The sequence below is a fragment of the Neoarius graeffei genome, chromosome 18, assembly GCF_027579695.1.
Source record: "Neoarius graeffei isolate fNeoGra1 chromosome 18, fNeoGra1.pri, whole genome shotgun sequence".
NCBI lineage: Eukaryota > Metazoa > Chordata > Actinopteri > Siluriformes > Ariidae > Neoarius > Neoarius graeffei.
Genome location: NC_083586.1, coordinates 62,296,200 through 62,313,449, shown reverse-complemented (window position 1 = coordinate 62,313,449; position 17,250 = coordinate 62,296,200). Strand labels below are relative to the sequence as shown.

The 17,250-nt window shown below is 44.4% G+C and overlaps 1 protein-coding gene across 3 annotated transcripts in view; it reads right to left on the bottom strand.

Moving 5' to 3' along the window:
- LOC132866418 (NACHT, LRR and PYD domains-containing protein 3-like) overlaps positions 1-17,250 on the bottom strand; it is a 105,746-nt gene that overhangs the window by 56,348 nt on the left and 32,148 nt on the right. For 2 of the 3 annotated variants that reach the window (XM_060899177.1, XM_060899178.1), the window contains exon 3: positions 8,324-8,702. The exons of the other annotated variant lie outside the window; for it this stretch is intronic. In XM_060899177.1, coding sequence (XP_060755160.1) covers positions 8,324-8,693 — 370 coding nt within the window. In that variant the 5' untranslated portion in view covers positions 8,694-8,702. The remainder of the gene's footprint in view (positions 1-8,323; positions 8,703-17,250) is intronic. 3 annotated transcript variants of the gene reach the window in all.

The following is a 17,250-nucleotide window of genomic DNA, read 5'->3' as shown; positions in this document are numbered from 1 at the left end:
ATCAAAAATCTTATAAATTTTTGCCAGCATTTCTCAGGAGAATAGCATTACAGTCTGCGAATATGGATTACAACCACAGATGCAGACGTTGTTGTAATATCTGAAACTTGGCTGACAAAATCAGTCACAGACAAAGACATTGCTGTGGAGGGCTATAATGTTTTCCGTGCTGATAGACTAAGAAAAGGAGGTGGCGTTGCCATTTATGTGAAATTAAAATTTCACGTCAATGTTGCGCATTCTGAATCTATCCCTAAGAAATTGGATTTTTTGGCGATAAATGTGAAAATTTCAAATGCCTTCTGTATTACGGTAGTTGGTTGTTATAGGCCTCCATCTGCCTTAAATGATGCTCTGCAATCTTTGACACACCTCTTGTCCAGATTAAATTATAGCGAAATTGTTTTAGCTGGGGATCTAAATTGGGACTGGCTTAACCCAGTTTCTGACAATTTCAAATCATTTTGTGATTCGGTTAACCTCACGCAGTTGATAAACTCACCCACTCGTCCAAATCTTAAATGTCCTGCGAGGTCCACCTTAATAGATTTAATTTTGACAAATGCCCCACATAAATACTCAGCTATAGGAGTTCTTTGCAATGATCTTAGTGACCATTGCTTAGTTGTGGTCATAAGAAACACGAAGATTCCTAAACTAAAATCACGAATCATTTGTAAGAGACATCTTAAATATTTTAATGAACAGGGATTTCATCATGATTTGCATGAATTCAAATGGGATAGAATTGAGCTTATTCCTGATGTGGAGACAGCTTGGACTTTCTTCAGGGATGGATTCATGAAAATTATAAATACACATGCCCCATTCAGGAAATTTAGAGTTAAGGGCCGTGACAACCCCTGGTTTTCCACTGAACTTGCTGATACTATCCATGAGCGCAATTTGGCTTGGGTTAAAGCTAGGACTACTGGCTCCATGGCGGACTGGCTGTTTTTTAGACAGTTAAGAAATAAATGTACCTCTTTTATCAAGAAAGCCAAATCAGATTATTACCTGTCGGTCACCACTGAAAATCTAAACAACCCCAGGAAATTCTGGAAGACTATTAAATCTCTGTCAGTGTGCAATGACGGGCAAACTCTACCTACTTTCATTAAGAAAGATTCAGTAGCTATCTATGATAAAATGGAGATGTTAAACTGTTTTAATCGTCATTTTATTTCCTCTGGTTCTCTGTTTGATGCTGTGGGTTCTGTGCCTGCGAAACCCTGCTCTGATATTCCAGTGCACATTGATCAGCCTTTTCATTTTAAACCATTTTCAGTTTCAGAGGTGCATAAAGCTCTAAAAATCCTAGACCCAAAAAAACCACCAGGACCAGATTTTTTGGATCCCTATTTCTTGAAGTTGGCAGCTGATTTTGTAGCAGGGCCACTTGCATATCTTTTCAATCTCACACTGGAAAACAATGAGATACCAAAAATATGGAAATCTGCCTTTGTGCTTCCAGTTCTAAAAGGGGGTGACTCATCTACATTAAACAATTATAGACCCATTTCTAATTTATCTGTACTAGCTAAAGTTCTTGAAAATCTTGTGAGCAACTCACTTAAGGAGTTTTTATACAATAATGCCATCTTATCAACCTACCAATCTGGCTTTAGAAAAAGACACAGTACCATCACAGCTGCAATCAAGGTGGTTAATGACATCACTGTTGCCCTAGATAAGAGGCAACATTGTGCATCACTGTTTATTGATTTATCCAAAGCGTTCGACACAGTTGATCATGATGTTCTAAAACTTAGGTTGCTAAACTCTGGGCTTTCAGAGAATGCCGTTGCTTGGTTTTCAAATTATCTTTGTGATAGGTCACAGTGTGTTAAATATGATGGTCTATGCTCAGAAGTTGTTCCCATCCTCAAGGGTGTCCCTCAGGGGTCTGTACTGGGGCCTCTTCTATTTACTATTTACATAAATAACTTGGGACAAAATGTATCTGATGCAAATTTTCACTTTTATGCTGATGACACAGTCATTTATTGCTGTGCTGTTAACCTAGAAAAGGCCATTGAAAATTTGATAAATGCTTTTACTGTGGTACAAAATAATTTACTTCAGTTGAAACTCATTTTAAATGCTGATAAGACTAAACTAATGCTTTTTACCAGCTCTAAGGTTAGGCCCTTAACTATCCCAAAGGTTGTCACACTTGAGGGTGGTGAAATTGAGATTGTTGATTCTTATAAATACTTGGGAATACTGATTGATGATTCCTTAACTTTTAAGCCTCATGTACAAAACCTAGTGAAAAAGCTGAGACTAAAACTGGGTTTTTATTTCCGTAATAAGTTATGCTTTTCTTTTAATGTAAAAAAGCAACTTGTTGCGGCTACTTTTCTATCCGTACTGGACTATGGTGACCTATTGTATATGCATTCATCTACTCAATGTCTTCTTAAGTTAGATTCTGTTTATCATGCTTCCTTGAGATTCATAACCAACTGCAGAGCTCTTACTCACCACTGTGAGCTCTACTCAAGGGTAGGCTGGCCCTCTTTGACCACTCGTAGGCTCTGTCACTGGTACATATTTATATACAAAGTGATTATTGGGCTGCTCCCATTGTATCTGTGTGAACTCATTAAGCATAAAAACACTGGACAATATGCCCTACGTTCACAGAATCTGATTTTGTTGGATGTCCCAAATGTTCGTACGGAATTAGGAAAGAAGGCTTTTGTATACGCTGCACCTACAGCATGGAACCTGCTTCAAAATGAACTTAAGATGCGCCTATTTATCACTCTGGAAGCTTTTAAATCAAAAATGAATGAAAAGAAAACTGACTCTCTAAGATGCAGATGTTTCTTAAATTATTAGCTAAGCTTATGTCCTCAAACGTTTAATCTGTGTTGTATGTCTGTAAATGATACTAACTTTGTGTTTCAAGCTTGCCGCTGCCTGTCTTGGCCAGGTCTCCCTTGTAAAAGAGGTTTTTAATCTCAATGGGATTTTTTTTTTTTTGTTACCTGGTTAAATAAAGGTTAAATAAAATAAATAAAATTAATTTTACATCATGGATAATGATAACAGTCTTCACAGCGAAAGCGAGTTTTACTACCCTGAGGAAGAAGAAATAAAAGAAAACATTTCAGGAGAAAGCTAAAAACCTCTAACTGCTGCTAACGATGAGCAAAAACATGGCTGAATCCTGAATGACTCAATTTTGTATAAATAGGGGACTACATATGCGGCAAAATGTAGTTTTTTTTTCCTGCCATGGAAGTGCACTTGTATACCGAGGAGGAAGCAATTTGCATTACAGCCGTGAATGAGGATTCAAAATGGCAGCTCGGCTCGGTTTTCCCTTTCGGGTGCTCTCGTTTTCTGTTAGAATTTGGTAAAGAAAAAAAATATTACTTACCAGCTTAAGGTCGGTCCGTATGGTGAAATACCGTGACCTCGGCCTTGAATACTGACCTCGGCCCAGAGGGCCTCGCTCAGTACTTTCAAGACCTCAGTCACGGTATTTCACCATACAGACCTCTCAGCTGGTAAATAACATTTCTCTGAATTGACTGTTTCCAATGTTTTCATTTCAAATCTAATTTTACCCTTTAAATTTTGCCCCTTGCATATGTGACGAGGTCAAAACCATAATGCTGAATTGTGCCTAAATCAGCCCTAGATGTCACCAAAATGCACCATTTGAAGTCTCTAATTTCAAAATTTTCCACAAGAACAGGTCCCCAGACCCCCTAGCAGTCCTTACAGGCTGAACTCTGCATCAGTAGAATCGCTCTGATATTTTTTTCTGGGGAAAGCACGACTATGGTGAGGATATGAATTTTTAATACTCATCCCATTTCCAGAAAAGTTAGGATATTTTCCAAAATGCAACAAAAACAAAAACTCTGATTTGTTAATTCACGGGAACCTTTATTTAACTTACAAAAAATACAAAGAAAAGATTTTCAATAGTTTTAATGATCAACTTAATTGTATTTTGTATAAATGAAGTTAAAATTTGATGCCTGCAACACTCAAAAAAAAGTTGGGACAGAGGCAAAATAAGACTGAAAACTTTATAGGATAGTCAGGTAATCACCATTTTGGAAGATTCCACAATAAGCAAGTTAATTGGTATCATGATTGGATTTAAAAGGAGCAGCACCAAAAGCTCCATTTTTGCAAGTAAGGATGAGGCATGGTTCACTGCTTTGTGACAAAATTCGTGAGAGAATTATTCATCAATTCAAAAAGAAAATCTCTCAACGCAAGATTTTAGGTCTTTCAAAATCTACAGTCCATAATATTATGAAAAGATTCAGGGAATTCAGAGACATCTCAGTGCATGAAGGGTGAGGTCAGAAACCACTGTTGAATGGGTGTGACCTTTGAGTCCTCAGGTGGCACTGCCTGAGAAAGCGTCATGCTAATGTGACAAATATAGCCACATGGGCTCGGGAGTACTTTAGCAAACTGTTGTCACTTAACACAGTCTGCCGCTGCATCCAGAAATGCACCTGGAAACTGTATTGCACAAGGAAGAAGCCATTCATTAATTCTATACAGAAACGCCGCCGATTTCTCTGGGCCTGAACTCATCTCAAATGGACCGAAGGACAGTGGAAACGTGTGCTGTGGTCAGGAGTCATCCACATTTCAGCTTGGTTTTGGGAAAACCAGACGTCGGGTTCTCAGTGCCAAAGGTGAACGTGACCATCTAGTTTATCATCAGAGAAAGGTGCAAAAGCAGCATCTGTGGTGGTGGTGGTGTGTGTGGGGGGGGTGGCAGTGCCCACAACATGGGTGAGTTACATGTATGTGAAGGTACCATTAATGCAGAAGCATATATTGGGATTTTAGAGAGAGAGATTCATCAAGGCGACGTCTCTTCCCAAGAGGTCCATGCTTATTTGAGCAGGACAATGCCACGCCTCATTCTGCGCAGGCTACAACAGCGTGGCTTCACAGCCACAGAGTGCGTGTGCTTGACTGGCCTGCTGCCAGTCCAGATCTCTCTCCTACTGAGAATGTATGGTGCATCATGAAGAGGAGAATCAGACAATGGCAACCACAAATTGTTGATCTGCTGGAGTCTTGTATCAAAGCAAAGAATGGACAAAAAAAATCCAATTGCAAAACTGCAACAATTAGTATCCTTAGATACTATAGGATTAAAAGGAAAGGTGATGTAACACAATGGTAATAATGCCTCTGTCCCAACTTTGTGTTGCAGGCATCAAATTCTAACTTCGTTTATCTTTACGAAATACAATTACAGTTGATTAGTAAAACTATTGAAGATCTTTTCTTTTTACTTTTGTCAGTTAAATAAAAGGTTCAAGTGAATTAACAAATCATAGATTTTTGTTTTTATTGCATTTTGGAAAATATCCCGACTTTTCTGGAAATGAGGTTAACAAATCAGAACACGAATTAGTTAAAGAAAGCGTCTTTTCATGGCATCTCCAGAGCTCTGTAAGATCTCACTGTTACAGATGTTTTTTTAAATTATATTTTCCATAATTTGTTTTACTACAAGCTATATTTACACAAAAATGTTGACACTGAACCATTTCGAAATTTCTGAATTACATTGCACTTTAATAAATCAAGTGTTATACATTTCTAGAGGTCTCAAAAGTAGCCGGTCAGCAGCAGCAAATCGCCGTCTATAGTAGGATTTGCCACTGTCTATTTTTAACTAAGTATCAAAAAATATATATATATATATTTATATTATATATATATATATTTTTTTTTTACATATTTGTACAAAACTGAGCAGCGTGTGATGGGAAACTAAGTTTTATTCAACTAAATAATGGCCAGGGTTCCTGCTGGCACTCGTCACAAATGAACATAATCCATCAGTGACGAAGAGAAACTGTAAGCTGTAATCTGATTGGCTGACAAGGTGTTGACAATGTTTCGTGTACTGTGATTGAGCCGCACTACCACATGGCTAGAAATGGCGACCAAGAAGCGGAGCGGAGCGGCACGGCACGTTCGATGGCTGGTTCTCAAAAAGGCCTCGAATCATAAGTAAGTCTGTAATTTTAGCCATCGCTATGATTACCGAGTGAAATACGTTTGTGTATGGGTCCGTGTATAAATGCTGGTCGGCTAAATATTAAATTATAAATATCAATTGCTATCCCATTATTGTATACGGCCTATTTTGGGTCGAACTTGCCCACTCGGCATGCTTGGCGCATTGACATCGTTTACATTTTGACTTGCGACAGAATGCAGTGTATCCTTGTAGGGGAGTCACATATTGAGACTCAACATTAACTGCATGACAGATGTCAACAGTACTCGTTAAAATGATAAATATACACAAGTTTATACGTAGTTGTTCTTGTACAGTTGCTGTTGCAGGAACGGTCACTCGTTATCAGATGAATGTAGATTCACTTATTATAATTTATAGTGCAATGCCAAATGAAAATACTGTGATAAATTAATTCATATATTTTTCAAGATACCTGAAAAATCTTTTGAACTCTGAACCTCCTTAATACAAAGGGGATATGAATGAATGAACCCTTTATTATCACGGTTACCAGCAAAATTGACCATCAACCTGTCCTTACATACACACATACATACACACAATTGACAGAGGGGGAGCAGACAGGACTGGAAGACAGGGATGAAAAGAAAAAAAAAATACAGAGTAACATGAGGAGAGGAGAGGAGAGGAGAAAAAAAGCAACCTCCACACTATGCTCCTATGAGGAGTACAGTGTGGGAACATTAAAAAAAAACACCTCAGCACATAAGCACAAAACACAAGTACACTTTACAACATGAAATCCGGGGTGGGGGGGTAAGGGGAGGGGATGGGGGGAGGGGAGGTAGAGGTAACCGAGCACAAGCAAGCAGCTGTCCGCTCCTGCAGCCATGATGGCGCTGGTCACGCACCCGCTTGTCACACTGGGGGTAAAAGCAGCGACTGCGGGAAGTGGGGGAAGGAATACGAGAGCATCTCACAGCAGTGACCTTCAGGGGGAGATGTCCCAGCAACGGCCTTGGCCGAGGCCAGTGCTGCCTGAGGGAGCTAAAAGCAGATAAGATTGGGATTGTTTGGTCTTGGAGCGAGCAGCCGCATTCTTTTACACGACCACTCTTCTGTCCATTTTGGTCTCCGAAATCCATTTCCTTCGCAAAGCCGAAAGCTTCCCCATGAGGTCATCCATGTTGCGGTTCAAGTTCTGAATAGCCACAGTCTGAGTGCCGACAGCTCTGCCCACCGCTTCAATCATGTCGGGCAGCTTTATGGGGCTTTGAACAGTTGTCACCGTTGTCTGATTTCCTCGATAAACCAGGGCAATGCCTAATCCAAATCAGCAAAAGTCCTGTAATCATGGTTCCGAACAGGTAGATATCTTCAATATCCTCCACAGAAAAACGTTCCGGCAGGACAGGCGGGTTCCCCCGAACCCAGGCTTCTCGTCGAGAAACTGTGTCAATTTCGTTAGGAGACCAGTTTATCAATTCCATGATTTTTTTAGTTTAGAGAGCGGTGCAGAGAGTCTCTCAAAAGTATAGACAGACGAGACGAAACAAAGAAGCACAAGCAAGGAAAAAAGGGAAAGGAGAGTGTATCACATGATGTGTGTATGCGTCCATGTATGTACGTGTGTGTGTTTTATATATATATATATATATATATATATATATATATATATATATATATATATAAAAAACGTATTGGTTGCTAGCAGCTTAACTGTTACTTGATTTTGTAAACATCATCAAGTTTTGCATTGTCATTTCTTTTTGATTCATTACTATACGGCAGTTCAATTAAAATTTTTAGTATTGATTACCATCACTTCAGACTCTCTTTTGCCGTTTACAGTAAATTGGAAATTCCTCCCCAAATGCCTTGAAACTGTATCAGATAAACCCAGTTTTCTATTTTTCTCACCTGTGGTTCACAGTAAAGGGCTTCAGCCTTTTTAATTGTACCCTTTTATTACCCTAAACTTTGAAACCACTGCATTTCTGGTTATTACTTTACACTTTTGCTTATTTCATCAAAGTCACATTCATGTTTGAGTATCTGAACTTCGTGGAATGAACTTCCCCTGACTGTCCAAACAGCTGAGTCAATGACTGATTCAGATGAGTCCTATCTGTTGAACGAGCACTTAACTGACACTCCTGTTGTCACCTGTATTTACTTTCATTTCATACTAACTGCTAAAGCAGGGTTTTAGCATCATTTAGCAGCATTCATAGTCCCTGATCTAGTGTACCTTGATGAGAACATGTTTTTGATATAGACTACAAAGCACTTAATTGTAGTGAATGTCCACTGGTGCCAAAGCATCCTTACCTTTGTCTGATGCGTTTCCTACATTGGCTGGTTGACATGTCTGGCTTGGTTCATTGGCCAATCTCTGCTTCTTTAAAGGCACGACATTTGGATCCGGCCTTGTCTGTTTTTGCTTTTCTAATTTCTTTGCAGGATTATTTTTATTCATTTGCTTCAAAATGTCTATAGTGACTAGAAGTGCACCTTCTTCCCCATATGCTTCAATCATTTCATCAGCCACATCTTCTCTTGACTTTTGGTGCACTTTTCCCTTTGGAATAGCTTTAAAATTCTGTGGTGGACATTTAGAAAGATAAAACACAAATCTTTTCAACTCATCATCTGTTAATTCATCCAGGGTTTCAAGAAGAGTGAGCGTCAATCTGGTCATGGTGGAAGGCTGGGAAAAAAAAAAAAAGTTGTTTTTAGGGTTTTATTAAAAAGTATTTTTTAAAATTACACATTCAAGTTTCAAAGTGTTCGTCATATGCACAGTAAGGAACACGTCCTCTTGCACAATGAACTTCTTAGTTTGCCGTCCACCATGAATGCCAATTACAACAGTAAATAGGTGGAAGAAATAATACAAAGTAAAGGCAATATAGTGAAAAATAAAAGCAAAGGTAACGTAGTGCAAAATAGGCAGTATAATACAAAAACAAGGCAATGATTGAACATAGCAGTGAAAAGGGCAGTAATGTGCAAACAAATGTAAACAGTCAAGGACGGTTTACAGGGAGGTAAGTCCATGGTTATAGACTCCCGTCAGCTGTTCAGGAGTCTGATAGCAGTGGGAAAGAAAGAGTTCTTTAGTCTGACAGTCCTGCTTTTCACACTTCTGTACCTCTGGCCTGAGGGTAGAAGTGTGAACAGTCTGTGCTGGGGGTGGGTGGGGTCTTTGAGGATGGAAGCAGTTCTCCTGTGGACTTTGCAGTGGTAGATGCTCTGCAGAGAGGGCAGTGGAGTTTTGGTGATCCTCTCAACAGTTTTCACCACCCTCTGCAGGCGTTTGCGGTCCGTAGCTGTAGTGCTGCCGTACCGCACAGTGATGCAGTTGGTCAGGATGCTCTCAGTCTCGCAGCTGTAGAAGTTGCTGAGGATCTTGGGCAACATACCAAACTTCCTCAGCCTCCTCAGAAAGTACAGTCGCTGTTGAGCCTTCCTAACCAGCTGTGTGGTGTTAGGTGTCCACGTGAGGTCCTCGCTGATGTGAACACCCAGATATTTGAAGCTGCTCACCCTCTCCACCTCAAGCTCCCAGATGAACAGTGGCCGATGAGGTCTTCTCTCCTTCCTCATGTCCACGATCATCTCCTTCATCTTGTCCATGTTGAGGGTGAGGTTGTTGTCCTCACACCATGACACCAGACTGGCCACCTCCCTCCTGTAGGCCATTTCGTCTCCGCCAGTGATGCGTCCTATCACTGGGGTGTCATCCACGAACTTCAAGATGTTGTCGTCCTCGTGGGAGGCGACACAGTTGTGGGTGAACAGGGTGTAGAGGATGGGGCTGAGGACGCATCCCTGTGGGGTGCCAATGTTTGTGATGATGCTGGATTAAGTCCTATTGCCAATCCTGACAGTCTGGGGCCTGCCAGTCAGGAAGTCGAGGAGCCAGTCACAGAGGGTGGGGTGCAAACCAAGTGTGGACAGTTTATGGGTGAGTTTGTGGGGGATGACCATGTTGAAGGCGGAGCTGTAGTTAAAGAGTATTCTGATGTAGGAGTCTTTGTTTTCCAGGTGGGAGAGGGTATAATGGAGGGCAGCAGCGATGGCGTCTGAGGTGGACCTGTTGGGCCTGTAGACATACTGCAGGGGGTCCAGGGTTTCCGGTATACTGCTCTGAATGTGGGCCAGTACCACTCTCTCAAAGCACTTTGAGATGACTGGAGTGAGCCAAACTATGATTACACATGGTTTGGCTTCCTGGTTGATTGGCGCTGTATTGGTCATTTCCTTTACAAATTAAACTATTGTAACAAAAACCAAACAAATAAACAGAATATTATTTACAAGATGGTAATAAAACAAGTTTCTATACTACACTCAGAATGTTAGTGTCAGTGACTGCAAGTTCGTGGCAGCCTTCAAACATGGCCGCCACAGACTACCACTCCCAAGTGTCACAGTGCCCTCTCTCTCCTGAGTATTGATTGGGAGCACACCTGTTCCCACATCTAAGCTCCCTACTTAAGCACTCCAAACACTCATGCACCTTGCAAAATATTGTTTTGTGTCCACATACCTGATCATACGTTTGTTATTTGGACCTGATTCTAGTTATTCTGACCTCTGCTGTTACTTACTAGACTCAGATTGTGGTTTATCTCAGATATCCCATTTGCTGATGAGCCAACCCTTAGCATGAACCTGACTTTGATTCTCATCTGAAGGTTTGGATTTGTTCACCAGTTTGTGACACACCTGCTCTTCCCTGCAATTGTGTCTGTAAGTTCCTGCACACCAACAGTTAGCAATCATTTAATTCATAGTAAAGCTCTTACATTGAACTAAAGTTGATAATACTGCATATTTGTGTGTTTAAATATTCCAGTGAAAATCTCAACTTCAATATTCTCCAGCCATGGCCTTCAAAGTGAGGTCTGGAGAACCCCAAGGGGATTTAATATATTTATTTTCAACACCCCATTAAAGTTATAATATTTATGACTGGGTTCTTATAGTTATTAGCCTGTTTAACTTGCACGGATTTAAATCCAAACCCTGGACCTGGTTCTGGACCTAGAAATTCAGTAATAACAAGAAGACAGTCATCTTCATCCCCTACCCTATATACCAACTATACTAAATTAGATTAGATAAAACTTTACTGATCGCTTTGGGTGGGTTCCCTCAGGGAAATTAAGATTCCAGCAGTATCATTACAGATAAACAGAGAAAAGAAATAGAGAAAACTTCTAGATAAATTAAAATTATTTTCATATACAAATATATAAAAAGAATAAGATACGGGGAAGAGAGGAAGGAGGGGAGAAGGGGGTAGGAGAGATATTGCACATTGTCCAGTATTGCTTACTGTTAGGCTGGGCTACTGCTCCTTCCCGTCCTCTGTCCTCCTGTTACCCCTCCTCCCACCCCAGAGAGGAGTTGTACAGTCTGATGGCATGAGGGACAAAGGAGTTTTTGAGTCTGTTCGTCCTGCACTTAGGAAGGAGCATTCTGTCACTGAACAGGCTCCTCTGGTTGCTGGTGATGGTGTGCAGAAGGTGACTGGCATCGTCCATGATGTTCAATAGTTTGTCCAGAGATCTCTTCTCTGCCACCGTCACCAGAGAGTCCAGCTTCCTGCCGACCACAGAGCCAGCCCGCCTGATCAGTTTGTCCAGCCTGGATGTGTCCTCCTTGGATGTGCTGCCCCCCCAGCACACCATGGTGTAAAACAGGACACTGGCGACCACAGACTGATAGAACATCCACAGGAGTTTCCTGCAGATGTTAAAGGACCGCAGCCTCCTAAGGAAGTATAGCCTGCTCTGTCCCTTCCTGTATGTGTTTGGTGTTGCAAGTCCAGTCCAGCTTGCTGTCCAGCCACAGCCCGAGGTACTTGTAGGACTCCACAGCCTCCACCTCGACTCCCTCGATCAGAACTGGTCGTGACCTTGGTCTGGACCTCCCAAAGTCAATGACCAGCTCCTTGGTCTTCGAGGTGTTGAGCTGCAGATGGATCCCGTTGCACCAAACGGCAAAGTTCCTCACCAGGCTCCTATACTCCTCCACTGTCATCAATGATACACCCAACAATGGCGGAGTCATCGGCAAACTTCTGAATGTGACACAGTTCCGAGTTGTAGCAGAAGTCCCCGGTGTACAAGATGAAAAGAAGAGGGGCCAGCACCATGCCCTGAGGTGCTCTGGTGCTGCTAATTACAGTGTCAGACGTGATGTCCTTCAGCCTGACATACTGCGGCCTGTCGGTGAGGTAGCTGGAGATCCAGGTGACCAGGCAGGGGTCCACTCGCATCCTGTTCAGTTTGTCCTGAAGCAATAGGGGCTGGATGGTGTTGAAGGCACTCGAGAAGTCCAAGAAGAGGATCCTCACTGTGCCATTTCCCTTATCCAGATGCGAGTGGGCTCGGTGTAGCAGGTAGAGGATGGCGTCTTCCACACCGACACCTGCCCGGTACGCAAACTGCAGACAGTCCTGGGCATGTTGTACCTGGGGTCTGAGGAGGCTGAGGAAGAACCGCTCCAATGTCTTCATCAGACGTGAAGTGAGTGCCACCGGTCGGAAGTCGTTCAACTCGCTGGGCTGATTCTTTTTGGGAACTGGAACAATACATGATGTTTTCCAGAGGGTGGGCACTCTCCCCAGCTGCAGGCTAAGGTTGAAGATGCGTTGGAGTGGTTCACCCAGTTCAGCAGCACAGGTCTTTAGTCGTCGGGGACACACCTTGTCTGGGCCTGCTGCTTTCCTGGGGTGAAGCTTCCTCAGTTCACCTCTGACCTGGTCTGCAGTAATGCATGGAGGAGTGTGTTGAGGTGGGGGAGGAGGGGGCTGCTGTGATGACTGGGGGGAGGTGTGTTGAGGGAAGAAGGAGAGATGACTGCAGTGAGGGGGGGGGGACGTGGGCTGGTTGAACCGATTGAAAAAGCCATTCAACTCATTCGCCCTCTCCACTGTCCCCTCAACGACTCTGGTCTTTGTATTGTGGCCTGTGATGGTTTTCACACCTTCCCAGACCTCCCTCATGCTGTTACACCTTCCCAGACCTCCCTCATGCTGTTAATACAGTGGGGCAAAAAAGTATTTAGTCAGCCGCCAATAGAGATCTTGCATGTGACGTCACAGCCGATCCAGATTGTGACAGACGCCATCGTGTCGGTCAAACGCCATATTCCGCCTTCTACTTCTGGTTCTACTTCTGCTTTTACTTCTACCTTTTCTTCTGGAAAACCCCACTATATACAATTCTACTACAACGGCTGCGGCTACAAGCTGTCCCTACCTGTGCACGGTTTTTATGTTTTTTGTGTGTATTTTTGCGTGTTGTTCGTCTGTACCGGACTTCAATATCCACTACAACCGTATGGACTTACTGGACATTGGTTTCCAGCAGAAAATGACGGTTTGTAGCTATTTCCATTGCATGCACAACATTCTGGACGAGGAAAAAAAAAAAACATTCCGGATGAGACCAGATTGCGAGACCAGCGGGGTCTCCCTGGATTGTTATCGGAAGCAAAGCGAAGGAGGCGGCGCCGGGAGCCGAAGCAAAAGCGAGGCTACAGGCAGAGCCGGCCTGTTGACTAAGCTCAGAAAACAGCTACTCAAGCCTCTACCTCTCCAATGCCAGATCCATGTAAACAACACGGACGATTTGGAATTACCTTATTCTATAATCGGCTGGTCAGTGCTATACTAAATACTTAAGTAACTTACCCATCCAGTGAGGATCATTTTCTTGCTTACAAGATGCCACATCTGAGTCGCTGACAAATCCTGAATTTCTGTAAAGAAAACTGTCCAGAGATTTATAAGCACGCAGAACTTCATCACTGAACAGCGAGGGAAAGTTGATGAGGTAATCATACACGTCTGGGTATTCCTCTGGCAGTTCAAAATCCGGTCGTGAAAACTCCGTCCGGAAAGCCATAAGGGTCACAAATCTGTAGATCGTTTATTTTAGACATATATCTAGTTATCTGTTCATTAGAAAAATGAGCCGTGTAGTCCGTCGGTTGAAATTGATCCATTTTGTACACGAGTGCAGCAGTATTCAGCTGCGTTTTTGACCGACACGATGGCGGTTGTGTACTTTCCAGTCACGTGACTGCAAGATCTCTATTGTGCAAGTTCTCCCACTTAAAAAGATGAGAGAGGCCTGTAATTTTCATCATAGGTACACTTCAACTATGAGAGACAGAATGGAGGGAAAGAATCCAGGAAATCACATTGTAGGATTTTTAATGAATTAATTGGTAAATTCCTCAGTAAAATAAGTATTTGGTCACCTACAAACCAGCAAGATTTCTGGCTCTCACAGACCTGTAACAACTTCTTTAAGAGGCTCCGCTGTCCTCCACTCGTTACCTGTATTAATGGCACCTGTTTGAACTTATCAGTATAAAAGACACCTGTCCACAACCTCAAACAGTCACACTCCAAACTCCACTATGGCCAAGACCAAAGAGCTGTCAAAGGACACCAGAAACAAAATTGTAGACCTGCACCAGGTTGGGAAGACTGAATCTGCAATAGGTAAGCAGCTTGGTGTGAAGAAATCAACTGTGGGAGCAATTATTAGAAAATGGAAGACATACAAGACCACTGATAATCTCCCTCGATCTGGGGCTCCACGCAAGATCTCACCCCGTGGGGTCAAAATGATTACAAGAACGGTGAGCAAAAATCCCAGAACCACACGGGGGGACCGAGTGAATGACCTGCAGAGAGCTGGGACCAAAGTAACAAAGGCTACCATCAGTAACACATTACACCGCCAGGGACTCAAATCCTGCAGTCCCAGACGTGTCCCCCTGCTTAAGCCAGTACATGTCCAGGCCCATCTGAAGTTTGCTAGAGAGCATTTGGATGATCCAGAAGAGGATTGGGAGAATGTCATATGGTCAGATGAAACCAAAATAAAACTTTTTGGTAAAAACTCAACTTGTCGTGTTTGGAGGAGAAAGAATGTTGAGTTGCATCTAAAGAACACCATACCTACTGTGAAGCATGGGGGTGGAAACATCATGCTTTGGGGCTGTTTTTCTGCAAAGGGACCAGGACGACTGATCCGTGTAAAGGAAAGAATGAATGGGGCCATGTATCGTGAGATTTTGAGTGAAAACCTCCTTCCATCAGCAAGGGCATTGAAGATGAAACGAGGCTGGGTCTTTCAGCATGACAATGATCCCAAACACACCGCCCAGGCAACGAAGGAGTGGCTTCGTAAGAAGCATTTCAAGGTCCTGGAGTGGCCTAGCCAGTCTCCAGATCTCAACCCCATAGAAAATCTTTGGAGAGAGTTGAAAGTCCATGTTGCCCAGTGACAGCCCCAAAACTTCACTGCTCTAGAGGAGATCTGCATGGAGGAATGAGCCAAAATACCAGCAACAGTGTGTGAAAACCTTGTGAAGACTTACAGAAAACGTTTGACTTCTGTCATTGCCAGCAAAGGGTACATAAAGGATTGAAATGAACTTTTGTTATTGACCAAATACTTATTGTGGCAGTGGGGGTGTGGTCAAGCTTTGGTCTGTGACCGGAGGGCGGAGTCAGGGAAAATAAGTGGCAGAATCACTACACCTGATGTGAATTAACCTGTGTTTGTGTGTCTTCCCCAGTGACCACGCCCTATTTAAGGAGGAGAGCGAGAGCAGAGCGGGCTCTCTCCCGACCAGAACACGTGTGTGTGGCGTGTGTGTATATAAGTACATAAGTAAACGTATAGAAGCTGAAAAGGTGACAATAAAAGGAGTTATTAGGAACTCAGTACTGGCCTGCCGTGCTTCTGTGCTCCACCCACCTAGAACACTTGCTACAGTGCTGCCGAAACCCGGGAGGAGCGCAGGAGAGAACAGCCCCATGGAGTCCTCCCCCTTCAAGGACCTGGTCCATGCCCTCGCCATGGCCCAACAGAGCCAGCACCAGGCGCTGGTCACCCTCTGGGAAGAACAGGAGCGAAGGTTCGAGGCCCTGGTGCTGGCACAGCAGGAAGATTGCCGGGTGTTCCGGCACCTACTCGCGTTAGCGGGGTCCGGCACCTACTCGCGTTAGCGGGGTCCGGCACCTCCACGGTCCCTTCCCACCTCACCCTGACGAAGATGGGCCCGCACGACGACCCCAAGGCCTTCCTTGTTCTCTTTGAGCAGGCAGCAGAGGCATGGGGTTGGCCGGTGGAACAGCGAGCGGCGCACCTCCTCCCCCTCCTCACAGGTGAGGCGCAGCTGGCCGCGCTACAGCTCCCCGCCGACAGCCGGCTGGTCTACGTGGACCTCCGCAGAGCCGTCCTCCAGCGCGTGGGTCGCACTCCGGAGCAGCAGCGGCAGCGCTTCTGCGCACTGCGCCTGGAGGAGGTCGGCCGGCCATTCGTGTTTGGCCAGCAACTCCGGAATGCCTGCCACCGGTGGCTGAGGGCCGACAACCGCGACGCTGAGGAGATCATTGATCTGGTGGCGCTGGAGCAGTTCGTCGCTCGACTTCCAGAGGGAACCGCGGAGTGGGTCCAGTGCCATCGCCCGGCGTCGCTGGATCAGGCCATTGAGCTGGCGGAGGACCATATGGCGGCCATTCCAACGGCAGGACAGCATGTCTCCCCTTCTCCCCTCCCTCCTTCTGTTCCTCTCCCTCGCCCCATTCCCCCACCGTGGAGGCGGGGGTCGGCTCCACCCCAGCTGGCTCCCCGCACCCGCGGTGTCCTATCTTCTCCTACTTCCGTGTCTGTGTCTTCCCCCCCTCAGGTGAGTGATATCCGGAACACCGGTGTAGAGAGGGAGCCCGGGCCGGTGTCCTGGCGCTGCGGGGAGCCGGGGCACCGCCAGCATCAGTGCTCGGCGATGAAGGTGGGCGCGGTGGTCCGGATCCCCGATGCGCCAGGAGCCGCCCTCGATCGGGCCGGAGCGTATCACATACCGGTAAGTATCCAAGGGGATACGTACGTATCAGGCTTTGGTGGATTCCGGCTGTAATCAGGCCTCAATCCACCAAAGCCTGGTGCAAGACGAGGCATTGGGGGGAGCACATTTGGTGAAAGTGTAGTGTGTGCACGGGGATGTTCACAGCTACCCTTTAGTGTCAGTTAACATTCTGTTTCGAGGGGAGAAATTTAGAGTAAAGACGGCAGTTAATCCTTGCCTCACCCACTCTATAATTTTGGGGACTGATTGGCCAGGATTTGGGGAGTTAATGAGTCATCTAGCGAAGAGTGGGTCCTGCCGCAGTTTAATAAGGGGAGGTCCCGGTGTCGCGTTGGCGGGAGCAGCTGTCA